General features: G+C 36.9%; 1 protein-coding gene across 2 annotated transcripts in view; it reads right to left on the bottom strand.

The window, feature by feature from the left end:
- Window positions 1–564: 564 nt before the first annotated feature.
- The window catches only part of RGS18 (regulator of G protein signaling 18), a 28,020-nt gene continuing 15,138 nt past the window's right edge, over window positions 565–13,446 (bottom strand). For both annotated transcript variants that reach the window (XM_006069066.4, XM_006069067.4), the window contains 2 exons: window positions 3,367–3,533; window positions 565–1,156 (listed from right to left, as the gene is read on the bottom strand). In XM_006069066.4, the coding sequence (XP_006069128.1) occupies window positions 899–1,156; window positions 3,367–3,533 (425 nt within the window). In that variant the 3' untranslated portion in view covers window positions 565–898. The remainder of the gene's footprint in view (window positions 1,157–3,366; window positions 3,534–13,446) is intronic.

The raw sequence follows: 13,446 nt of genomic DNA, 5'->3' as shown, positions 1-13,446 counted from the left end.
ATGTGGCAGATGCCTGAGCTCCCAGGGCCTTGGACTCCTTGCTTTTTTATTTCTTCTCATTCCAAAAATGAAGGCTCACTCAGGGGATAAACCTCTTTTGGTCATTATTGAAATGATGGACTACCCACTGTTTTAGTGGCAAGTTCCCCCCACAGATGAGAAGATGCTCCTCCCTGAAGCCATTGCATCATCTGGTCCTGTTTCTGTGACCAGCAGTGGTGGCTCTGTGTGACTGGGTGAGTTTATGCTCACTTTGGAAGGAGCCCAAATGTGGATCACATTATCAGTGATCAACCTAGGTTACGTGTGATCTGGAAGTTCTGTAGAGATGACTGCGTCCTCCCAAAAGTTTCTGGTGCTGGTTTATAACTAGAGGTGATAGATTGCTATTCAAGAGCCAGGGTTAGTAAACCAAGAACAAATGGTCATCCTCTCTCATTATGAGAACTGGATTGCTGCTATACTTTCTATAATCAAGCATAGAGAACCTTCATCATTATAGAAAGTGTCCAAATACATGTCTATCTGAGCATTGTACAGTCTGCATCTAGAAAAAATTTCAAACTAGATAATTGGCCAATCTGTTGACAATTTTGCAAAAGCTTAACCTTTATTTAACTTTACAATCTTGCACAACACTGTTTTTATTTCCTTACTGCCTTTTAATTAAGGAGCTTTCTGACTATGAATGAAATGAAGTCAAATGGAAGCTTTTACAGAATATCTTGGCAGATACATTATATATTGTTAGACAAATAACGGTTTTGATTTGCATTTTTAAAATCATTTCAAATGACACACTTATTTTAAAAGATGTACCCATTTGTCAACATAAACATGCTGTATCTTAGAAGCAAATGAACAAGCTTATGAATAAAATGAGCAAAAATAATTTTCTTTATAACCAAATGGCAACATCTGACTTTACATCCTGGAATTCATTGTAGGTAAATGAACGCGATCGTCTTCTCAGATTTGTTGGTCTCTGTGATCTTCCTTCTGTCAAGTCTAAATAGATGTCAGATTTCAGAAAACGCATGTAACTGTCTTGTTCCATGAGCTGATACACTCTGCTTTGGGCAACATCAAAACTGTGGAGGGTGGGTTGGGTGATGCTCTTGGAGATGATTTCTTTGGTGTGAAAATCAAGGTTAACCTGGAAAATAATAACAACAAAACGGTAATTATAGTCAGTCTCCTTAAGTAAACACCTTGAGAAACAAAAGTACAGGACTGATTCCAGGTCAGAGGGGGCAAACTGCGCTTGGATGCCAGGTGAGTTTCCTGTTGTGGGCCTAGGGATCCAATGATTCATTCTGGGCTGTCATTTCATCTGGCTCTTCTCTTCCTGTGAGCCTGTTCTTTCTGTCTCTGCTAATGCAGCATCGTGGACCATCGAACTGGTACATACCCAAGAGATCATTAGATTCAACTCATTTTCAAAATGGAAACTAAACTTTGTAGAAATTAAATTATTTTGCGTGAAGGTTAACAGTGTGTTTGGGACATATTTGGGATTTCAGTGTGAGGCTTTTGCTATATTTCAATGCTTTTTTCATTTTATTATACACCTATAAGTATATGTGTGTTGAAAATGCCTATTTTTTAAAGGCATAAAATCTTTAAGGTTTTTTATTAAAGCACTGATTACATATTTGGTGGTAAGTTTTTAGTTTTCAGGTAGGTTTCTTCCTTTCCCTTGATGGGTAACAGTACATAACCAGCTGCCTTTGTTTGCATGTGTGCGTGCTCAGTCACTCAATCCTGTCCCATTCTTTTAAGACCCCATGGACTGTAGCCCGCCAGGCTCCTCTGCCTATGGGATTTCCCAGGCAAGAATATTGGAGCAGGTTGCCACTTCCTCCTCCAAGGGATCTTCCCAACCCAGGGATCAAACTTGAGTGTCTTGCATCTCCTGCATTGGCAGCGGATTCTTTACCGCTGCGCCACCTGGGAAGCCCTGCTTTTGTTTACCTGTGTATAAGTCTTGCCTTGGGGAAAACAGGATAATACATTGAAACACAAAACAGATTGAAACACACTGAAACTAGGAAAATAAGTGTTGTTTCATGCAAAATGATATCTACACAGGCAATGCTACTTTGTGGACATTATCAATTTATAGTCAAACAGAAATCTTAGCAGTGACAGACTACAAGTTCTATCCTTTAGTGCAAAGACTCTATTTATTGAGCACATACTAGAAATATAGAACCTCTAATTCATATTCAAGGATAATCAAGTAATACTTGCTAGTTTATTAGCTATTTTAGTAATTCTTTCATACAGTTACCTCATACAGTTACCTCATTTGAGCTTGCAAAAAAAGAAAAAAATCACAATTGCTTTTTCAATTGAATTCATTACCACATTAGGTTTAGCTTATCTTTCTATTATGAAATGTTCTTTTCATTTATCTTAAGGTGTGGGGATGATAATTATGGGGCAACTTAAACTTTGTACAGGTAGGTGAGCTAACATTAAAATGGTATATGATACATGCTTCTTGATTCTCTTATCTTCCCCACATGTAAAAATGTTTAGTTTCTACAAGAGGTTTAGTTTCTACAAGAGGTTACTTGTGCTGTGATTAATATTATAAATGAATGAATCTTAATGTTGCAATTAATTATATTCACTCAGTCTAGAATAAAAATATCTCAAGGAGTAATATCAATTATACCTTTCCTTCCATGGCAATATCTTTATTTTTATTTTTTAATTGTCTTATAATGCATTCTGTTTGTATATAGAAACCTATATACAAGCATATCTCAGACATGTTTCAGGTTCCCTTCCAGATTACCTCAATAAAGAGAATATCTCAGTAAAGTAAGTCACACAATTTTTTGGTTTCCCAGTGCATAAAAAAGTTATGTTTACGTGATAGTCTAAATGTGCAGTAGAATTATGACTGAAAATACAATCTACATACCTTAATTAAAAATGCCTTATTTCTAAAAAAAGGCTAACCATCATCTGAGCCTTCAGCAAGTCGTAGTAGTAATATCAAAGAACACTTATCACAAATTGCCATAATAAGCATAACGATGCAAAAGCAAGAAATATTGCAAAAATTATCAAAATGTGACACAGAAACAGGAGATGAGCCAATACTGTTGGAAAAATGGCACTGATAGATTTGCTCAAGGCAGGGCTGTCACAAACCTTTAATTTAACACAGTATCTGCAAAATGCAATAAAAGTGAAGGGCAATAAAATGAGGTAGGCTTATAAAGAGACACCATTTTTGTTTCAACAAAATTCTGACCTTTCTGGTAGAATGTACAGCAATACTGATTTGATGAAGTCATATTTTCTAAAAAAATTTTTCAAACAAATGTACAGTTTTACAATCATCTTTACCTCTTGTGGGGCATCATTCTGTATAAATTTCTCATATATTGCTTTTGCTTTACGAATTATTTGTTGAGGGTCTTTGCTTTTCTTGAAATCTTCACAGGCTATCCAAAATTCAATGTTTTCCTCACTGAATTCAGTTTTAAGAAATCTGGTAAAAGTCTCCAGTCCATCTACCAAGAAAAGACGTGACATATTTTAACTATAAGATACTCATTTTGAGAAAACATATTACTTTATATTAAAGTTTAACCATGAATGTTAGCAGAAGAGGTGTGCTGTCTTCTCTCTGATTCAGGGCAGTAGCATACATCTTGGTCTTCCCTGGTGGCTCAAAGAATATTTCTGCAATGCAGAAGACCTGGGTTTGATCCCTGGGTCAGGAAGATCCCCTGGAGAAGGGAATGGCTACCCACTCTAATATTCTTGCCTGGAGAATTCCATGGATAGAGAAACCTGTAGGATCTACAGGGTCACAAAGAGTAGGATAAGACTGAATGACTAACACTTTCACTTCCTTCATTACACATATCTTGTACAGTATATATGAGAGTTGTTGTTCAGTTGTTCAGTCATGACTGACTGTTTGAGACCCCATGGACAGCAGCATGCCAGGCTTCCCTGTCCTTCACTATCTCCCAGAGTTTGCTCAAACTCATGTCCATTGAGTCAATGATGCCATCCAACTATCTCATCCTCTGTCGCCCCCTTTTCCTCCTGCCCTCAATCTTTCCCAGCATCAGAGTCTTTTCAAATGATAGACCATGTATCAATTAGCTGATTTCTTTACAACTATGAAAAAGAAGTACCATTTCTGTTGAAATAAGACCAGTAGTATATTTAGACATGAGAAACAGGGACTTTTGGGCTTCCCTGGTGGCTCAGTGGTAAAGAATTGACCTGCCAATGTAGGAGATATGGGTTGAATCCCTGGATAGGGAAAATTCCCTGGAGGAGGAAATGACCATACACTCCAGTATTCTTGCCTGGGGATCCCATGGACAGAGGAGTTTGGTGGGCTACGGCCCATGGGCTTGCAAAGACTTGGACATGACTGAGCAAGCACACATGCTGACTCTCTCAGCCATACCTCTCCCTGGGCTGTGTGTGGTAGGGTTAGTCTACATAGCCAAGGAGCCATTCCAGCTGGAGACCATCACAACTTCTGCACTATGCTTCTTAAATTCAGGGCCTTAGAATTATCTGTAAAAAGACTTTGTGTTTCCAGGATTTACATAGATCTCTTTGCCAAGTTCATCCACAAAAGGCACCTGATCCAGTGGAATGCACACTCCAAGGCTTGAATGTGGGGAGGACTTGAATTTGCATGTTGGGGTGTTCACCCAAATGTGATAGGAGGCATCTGACAGTGTGGCACCAAACCATGGGTGGAAAGTGGAAGAAGGCAGGGCATGCTATTTGGTAGAACTGGGAAGAGTATGAGAATTTTAAAATCAAACTTAATCTGCCAAGTATCAAAACAGAAGGATAGAATATCTTCTTTTAAAGGTTTATTAGCCTGATCTATAATGGTTAAGAATCTAGAAATATAGTATTGGACCTCCATTTTCACTTTTGTCCTGTGCCCCATAAATGTTAGGGGCAAGTATCAAGTCTTACGGAAGACTGCTAGGGTTCAAGTTCTTGTTCAGCTAGTGACTATGTGATGTTGTCTTGTGGCTCAGCTGGTAAAGAATCCACCTGCAATGCAGGAGACCTGGGTTCGATCCCTGGGTTGGGACGATTCCCTGGAGAAGGAAAAGGCTACCCACTCCAGTATTCTGGCCTGGAGAATCCCATGGACTACAATCCATGGGGTTGCAAAGAGTTGGATATGACTGAGCAACTTTCTTATCTTATGGGTGTTGCATGAATTGGTTTTTCTTTCTGTACCTTGGTTTCTCAGTATTAAAATGAAGATAATGATAGCATCTACCTGATAGAGCTGTTTAGAGAATTAAATGTGACAAAATATACAAAGTATGGTTAAAACAGAAACTGGCACATAGTAAATATGAGTTTTGATTGTGATGACGGTATTGATGATCTTGCTGATTAAAATATTTGTAAAGCTCAATTAAATAAAATTTCATAGCTAAAGCTGTGGCAGACTCAGAATTCAACATTAAGACAGCTGACTTTAAAACTAGTTCTCTTTCAATTTTTTATAATATTCTAGTCTTTTTGACTTACAGGTATTTTTTACATTTAACTTCGTTGAAAAAATTATACATTTACATGTAGTCATAGGAGATAAAAGAGCCCATGTACCCTTTACCCAGTTTCTACCAATATACATTTTATAAAACTGTAGTAAAATATAACAAATAGGATAATGATACTGGTATAGTTAAGATACAGAATATTTCCATGATTGCAAGGATATCTCATGTTGCTTCTTTACTGTTATAGTTACATTTTCCCCATATCCAACCCCTCCTTAAACTTTAGGAATCAGTAATCTGTTCTCCATTATAATAATTTGGTCCATTCACAAATATGAAACATGTAGTATATATTGCTTGGGGTGGCTTTTTTCATCTACCATGACTCTCTGGAGATACATCAATATATCAATAATTTCCAACTTTTCATTGCTGTGTTGTATTCCATGATGTAGAATTGTTCATTACCACTGAACTATTAAAGGCTTTCCTGATGGCTCAGATAGTAAAGAATCTGCCTGCAGTGCAGGAGACCTGGGTTATATCCCTGGATTGGAAAGATCCCCTAGAGAAAGGAATGACTACACACTCCAATATTCTTGCCTGGAGAATTCAATGGACAGAGGAGCTTGGCAGGCTATACAGTCCATGTGGTCACAAAGAGTCGGACACGACTGAGTGACTGTCACTTTCACTTCTACTTTTCATTGAAGGTTTTAGGAAGCTATTATCAATAAGGTTGCTGTAAACATATATGTACACATCTTTTAATATAGACATATAAGATTTTATTTCTCTGGGATAAGAGAAGTGAAGCTGTTCAGTCATATGGTATTGAAACAGAGAAGAGGGCATTCATTGAAGGAGCATTAATAAAAGGTAAAAATGTTCCTTTTAGATTTTTCAGATAAATTCTCTCAGTGAAATTCACATTTGAGTTGGATACAAATGATTCTTAGCGATCTTTCTCTAGGTTTGTTCTCTACCCATTCAGTCACTAAGTCATGTCTGTCTCTTTGCAACCCCGTGGACTACCACTTGCCAGGCTTCCCTGTCCTTTTCCATCTCCCTGAGTTTGCTCAAACTCGTGTCTGTTGAGTCAATGATGCTATCCAACTGTCTCATCCCCTGTCGTCCCTTCTCCTCCTACCTGCAATCTTTCCCAGCATCAAGGTCTCTTCCAATGAGTCAGCTCTTCACTTCAGGTAGCCAAAGTATTGGAGCTTCAGCATCAGTCCTTCCTGTGAATATTTAGGGTTGATTTTCTTTAGGATTGACTGATTTGATCTCCTTGCTGTCCAAGGGACTCTCAAGTGTCTTCTCCAGCACCACAATTTGAAAGCATCAATTTTTCAGTGCTCAGACTATTTAGTGATCCAACTCTCATGTGGTTGTGGCTTATTTCTCTTTCTGCTCTTACAGGTGAGTTATTACAAAAGGTAATTGCACAAGGCATGAGCTCTGTCTGGATTTCTCACTTGGCAGCATTTGATAATAACAGTATCCTCCTTTTTGAAATATTCTTCTTCCTAGGATTCTAGGACAGCATACCTCCTAGTTTATACCATCCAATCACTTTAATGTAATTGTCTGCTCTGGCTTAACATTGTTTGTTCCCTGGTTAAATGTGATGTTCACAGGGATTCTTTACAGTCTTCTCCTTTTGTCCCCTCTATCCATTTCTATTTCCTTTTTCTTAGTCTATTCTTCTGTATCTTCCTCTTATAACATTTTCCCTGAAACTCCTTTCCCTCTTACCTTCTTCTGTATTTTATGCATATTGCTGGCACCTACAGGCAAGATAAGGTGTTACAAATAATCTTGGAAAACAATAAAGTTTTTTTTTAGTTAAATTTAATTAGATCAAAATAAGAATTTTAATCTCATTATATGAAATCATTAAAAGAAATTTTTCTCTTAACCTCAGCTTTTCTCCAGCTACTGATCTATATCTTTCCCCTTGCAAATACAAAGTCTCTTGAGGAAGCTTTATATAGTTGGTCTCTTAATCTCCTCCACTCATTTACTTTCCTAGACACTAAAGTGTGGTTTCTATTCAACACTTGACTTAAATAATTTTTACCAAAATGACTTACTGTTATATTCAGTGGAAAAGTTTCTTTCCAATCCATAGATTACTTCATCTCTCTATGTCAGCAGACAAAGATATGTTTATAATTTTTCTATGGCACTTACACTTTTGAGTTTATTTTTCCTCTGACTCTTGCTTTTCTTCAGAGTCCTTTGGACAGCAAGGAGATCAAACCAGTCATGAGCTACATGAGTCATGATCCTAAAGGAAATCAACCCTGAATATTCACCAGAAGGACTGATGCTGAAGCTGAAGCTCCAATACCTTAGCCACCTGATGCAAAGAGCTGACTCTTTGGAAAAGACCCTGAGGCTGAGAAAGACTGAGGGCAGGAGGAGAAGAGAATGACAGAGAATGAGATGGTTGGATGGCATCCTTAACTCAATAGACATGAGTTTGATCAAACTCTGGGAGAGAGTGAAGGACAGGGAAGCCCGGTGTGCTTCAGTCCATGGTGTTGCAGAGTCGGACGTGACTTAGTGACTGAACAACAACATTTGCTTTTCTGAATACTTCTCAATTTATCCTTCTTCATTCTTCCCTTTAACTCTATTTCCAGGACAATTATTTCAACACTTCAAAACAATGAATATGCTGATGACTTTCAGAAATCATCTCTAGCTCAGATCTCTTTCCTGAGCTCCAAGCTTATATTACCTGGTAAACACCTCCACTGAATTTCGCACCAAAATAATCACATCACAGCTGAATTCATTATCTTCACCCCAAAGCTTCCCAGAATGTTTCCATTTAATGACACCATCAACTCAACATCATAACCCACAACCTTGATATCCCCACAGATCCCCATTTTTTCTTCTCAACCCAATTGATAGTCATATCTTGTCAGCTTATCTCCTTCATATATCGTACATCTCTCTTTTAAAATATTTAATTATTTACTTTATTTGGCTGTGCTGGGTCTTAGTTGTGACATGTGAAATCTTTAGTTGAATGTGAGAACTCTTCGTTGCTGTATGTGGGATCTAGTTCCCTGACCAGGGAATAAACCCATGCCCCCTGCATTGGGGGCACAGGCTCTCAGCCATTGGACCACCAGGAGAGTCCACCTGTCTTTTCATTTTAATGCAATCTGGAATTACCTTTATTCAGATCAGGATCATCTTTTACATAGCTAATTTTAACTACCTTCTGTCAATAATTGATGATTCTGTCTCCAGTCTTCTCTTGCTTCCTTCTCTCCCAACCCTCCACTTTCCTAGTTTATTATCCACATTCTAGTCAGTAATATCTTTCTAGAGCACAAGTTTAAATATGTTTCTTCACTGTTTAAAATTTCCCAGAAATGCCTTAATCTCTTTCCACTATCTTTTTCACACTTTAAGCTCCAAGCATAGTGAAATAACTTAGAGTTCCACTCATGTGCCATGTTCCCACATGTCTTTACCTTCTATTGGAAACATTTTCCCTTCCTACTCCAATTTTACAAATCAGATTTCATCAGGTTAGTCTGTATCAGCCATTGAAGTTTAAATCTGGAAAGATTTCACCAGTCTCTCAAGGGTAGTTTGGGTGTCCTTCGTATATGACTTCCTAGTACACTGGGTAACAAATATTGTACTGCAGTTGCTTGCTTATTTTTGTTTCTCATTCTATATTATGAGATTTGTGAGAGGAAGGTCCTTGTCTTATTTGCCAAAAAAAAAAAAAAAAAAAAAAAAAAAAAAAATCCCCAGCATGAAGAAAACACTCAATTTTTACTAACTAAAAGAAATAAGAAATAATTGAATACAAAGGAAAAGTACAAAATTTCATTAAAAATACAAAAGTTCTAGGGTATGTTTTTGTTTATTTAATGAAATAGAATACTTTTAAAAGAAATTGTCAGAGCCAGAAAACATTAAGTAGCAATAAACAACAACAACAACAACAAAAACACAAAGAATCTTGTCCAATTATAAATATGGACACCCAAAATATGAAATTAACAATATACTATTCATTTAAGAAGTCAATCCTTATTTTAGCATGATGCCTTTAAACAATTAATTAATGTTCTAATTTCAAGCTTGTCAAGCAAAAATCTTATTATGGTTTGGCTCCTTTCTTGAGTGCACAGAAGAGAAGTGGCTACCAGTGACAGTTTTATTTCTGAATCTATATTATTAAGTTGGACCTCAGCCTCATGAGTTTTGCCAAAGTGAGCCTCTACTGAGTGTTGGGTCCTTCTTAACATGCTAATATTCAAGTCTGCAAGGTTAGATTTTTGTGGAAAATGCCAGCCTGTGTGGCTTCAGATAAGTTGACAAGCCTTCACAGAGGTACACAGCTCCATTTTGGATATCACTGTGGGTTATAAGCATATTCTCAATTTTTTTGTCAACTATTTTATTAAATAAATTTGTTTTCATCCCAAATTTCCCTCCAAGCAACTCATTAATTTATTGAGAAAAAAAAATTTATTGAATGCTAAGTATTTCCTGGACACTGATCTAGGTTTTAGAGATCCAGTAGTGCTGAAAATGTTTCATCATATTGGGACTTGAACGCATGTGCCAGGATTTGAACTGGACCAAAACCCTGCTTGGGACTCTAACTCACATAGCTGGGACTCAACCCAGCCAAAACTCACAGTAATGAAACTTGGGTTCTTGTTGTCTTATCACAGTGATAGGTAATAAGTGGATTTGTTCAGAAACACACTCCACAGACAGCATGGGCCATCACAGAGGGTGAGTGAGCCTGTGAAATGTGGTGTGGTTAGCTTTTATGGGCTGGCTAATTTCATGGGATAGTGAGTGGGATGTGGAGAACTGACTCATTAGAAAAGACCCTGATACTGGTAAAGATTGAAGGCAGGAGGAGAAGGGGACAACAGAGGATGAGATGGTTAGATGGCATCACCAACTCACTGGATATGAATTTGAGCAAGCTCAGGGAGTTGGTGATGGTCAGGGAAGCCTGGCATGCTGCAGTCTATGGGGTCTCAAAGAATTGGACATGATTGAGTGACTGAACTGAACTGAACAGAATGAGTGGGTGGGTTATTCCAACTCTTTTAGGGAAGGGGTGGAGATTTTCAGGAGTTGGGTCACTGGCACTTTTTGGTCTTTTGTTGGTGCCTTGGAACTGTCATGGTGCCTCTGGCTGTGTCATTTAGCTTGCTGATTGAGGATCAAGGTCTAGTTGAAGTTGACTTGTCTGCCATCTTGGATGCATTTGATTCTTATTGGTTTTCGTGGTGTCCTCAGGCTTGGTCGTTCTTTCAAAAGTTGTGCACTGCCCCCTTCCCTCCTGTTTCAGTACCCAGTAGACAAAATCCTTGCTTTGATTTTTAAACTAGAGTCTCACCTTAAATAGAAAGAGATATTGCATTCAAACTATAAAAAAGAAGAGGGCCATAATAGAGTAAAAAGAATCAAATTTGCCTTTTGACAGCATATAACCATAAAACTTGTGGATGGCATCCCCGACTCAATGGACATGAGTTTGAGTAAACTCCGGGAGTTGGTGATGGACAGGGAGGCCTGGCATGCTGCAGTCCATGGGGTTGCAAAGAGTCGGACACAACTGAGTGACTGGACTGAACTGAACTGAACTGAGCAATAAAACTAGACAAAATATCAAAACGGTCATTTTCACAGAGTATAACTGGCAACAAGGCCTGGGAGCAGTATGAGAAGAGAAACATATGAAGTGATCCCTAGGTTTGCTCTGCCTTTTTACCTGAGAGTACATATAAGGCTGGAATGGATACAGATGGAGCTCAACAAAATTAAAAATCTTGTTGAGGAGGCAGAAATGAGTTTGGGGATCATAATATGTTTGGAATTTATGGGTCGGTCAAGGTAGTAAGGGAAAAAAAAAAAAAGAGAGATCTGCAAAGGGTTCCTGGACGTCTACATGCAGGTTCTCTGCCCATTCTTGGCTGAGGGTCATGCTGTGCGTGGGCAGGGTAAACTCTGTGAAGCCCAGAAGAGTGTAGTGGCTGAGAGGTGAATGAAGATCAGGAATTTGTGTAGATATGGGAGGCTAGAATTCTGACCCAGCCATAATGGAGACACCCCACAAGGGTCATGTTTTTGTCTAAATACTTTGCCTAAAGGCAAAGTCTTTGTCCTCAAACTAATATACACTGGAAAGAGATTGGTTCTAAAGATCAATCTGATCAGAAATAATCAAGGGGACCCACCAGTGATTTAATCAGAAAAATAATCTAACAGCATAATCTAGACTCCTATACCTTCCTCCTTGCTCATATGCAATAAATATTTATTAGGAATGCAAGTAATATCTAATGTGGCCTATTATCAATAACAAAAATAGTCAAGAGAAATTGACCACAAGGTATCTCAAATTTGGATATTGAACTTAGGATGTTATAAAAGCTATTATTAATATGTTGAAGAATGTAAAGTTTAAAAAAGACACAATCAGTGGATAGATGCAAAATACTGCAGAGAAATTAAACTTATATAGAAAACAATCAAATGGAAATTATAGAACTAAAATGGAAAATATTTGAAGGAAAAAATTCATGGGATGGGTGTGATAACAGATTAAAGACTGCCTGAAAAGATCAGTAGACCCAGAAGATAAGTAGGTAGAAATTATTTAATCTAAGGATAGTAGGAAATTTTCACAATTAGAGATATAGATTTTATTTTTATCCACCCATAAATTTATAGAACAAGTAGAATGTCAATGAGAATATATAAAACCTGAACATTATCAACTAAATTGACCTGACAACTATACAACATTGTACCAAACACATCTTTTCAAATAAATGAGGAAGATTATCCAAGATGGAAAACAAGCTAGGATATAAAATGAATTTAAATAAACTTCAAAAAATTGATATCTTACAAAGTATGTCCTTTGCCCATAAGGGTTTTAATCAAAATTAACTAGTAACATAACTATAAAAGTCCCCAAATATTTGGAATAAAATGATACATGTAAATAATTTATAGGTCAAAGAAGAAATCACAAGAGAAATTAGAAACTATTGAATTATTATAAAAATACAGCACATCAAAATTTGTGGAATACAGTTTAAACTGTATTTATAGGGAAATTTACTGCATGAAATGCTGTACTTTACTAACAAAATATGGTCCAAGTTTCTACTTTAAGAAGCTTGAAAACCAAGAGCAGATTAAGACCTCCATAAGTAGAAGGAAAAATTCATAAAAACATAGCAGAAGTCTATATAAAAGAAAACAAAGCACAGAGAAAATTTACAATGCTGAAAGTTCTTTCAAAACAGAACCCCAAGTGAGGCTGTTTAATAGTAGGAAGCAAATAAGTGGTATTATCACAGAATCTTAGAGATATTACAAAGACAGTAATTATTATGAATGATTTTATGTCAATAAATGTAATTTAAAATGGGAATATTATTTAAAAAATACCTATCCAAACTGACAGTGAAGTGGAAAATCTGCAGCTCCAATTAATAAATAGATCTTTATAATAAAGATCTCTCCCCTCCCCCTCAAAAACAATCTTTGGGCCCAGATTTGGTGAATTTCATCACCAATGTAAGAAAAAAAATATTATAATCTTCCAGAAAACAGTGGAGGGATGAATAATTTCCTTCTTATTTTAAGAGGAGAGAATAACTTTTAATACCAAAACTTAAAATTATAACATGAATACCACCCCAGAAATAAAAATTAAGAAAGGAAAAGAAAATTATAGACCAATGATCATAGTCATAAAGATTCTGAACAAAACATTATAGTCAAATTCAGCAATTTAAAGAGGGAGAAGCATATATTCTAGCATTAAGGCTAAAAAATTGTGAAGTAAATGATAGCTTTCTTTGTCTACTCAGTTCATTCTCAACTTATATTCATTTCT

Source organism: Bubalus bubalis, chromosome 5, assembly GCF_019923935.1.
Source record: "Bubalus bubalis isolate 160015118507 breed Murrah chromosome 5, NDDB_SH_1, whole genome shotgun sequence".
NCBI lineage: Eukaryota > Metazoa > Chordata > Mammalia > Artiodactyla > Bovidae > Bubalus > Bubalus bubalis.
The sequence above is the reverse complement of the archived record's forward strand: the minus strand, read 5'-3'. Positions and strand labels throughout refer to the sequence as shown.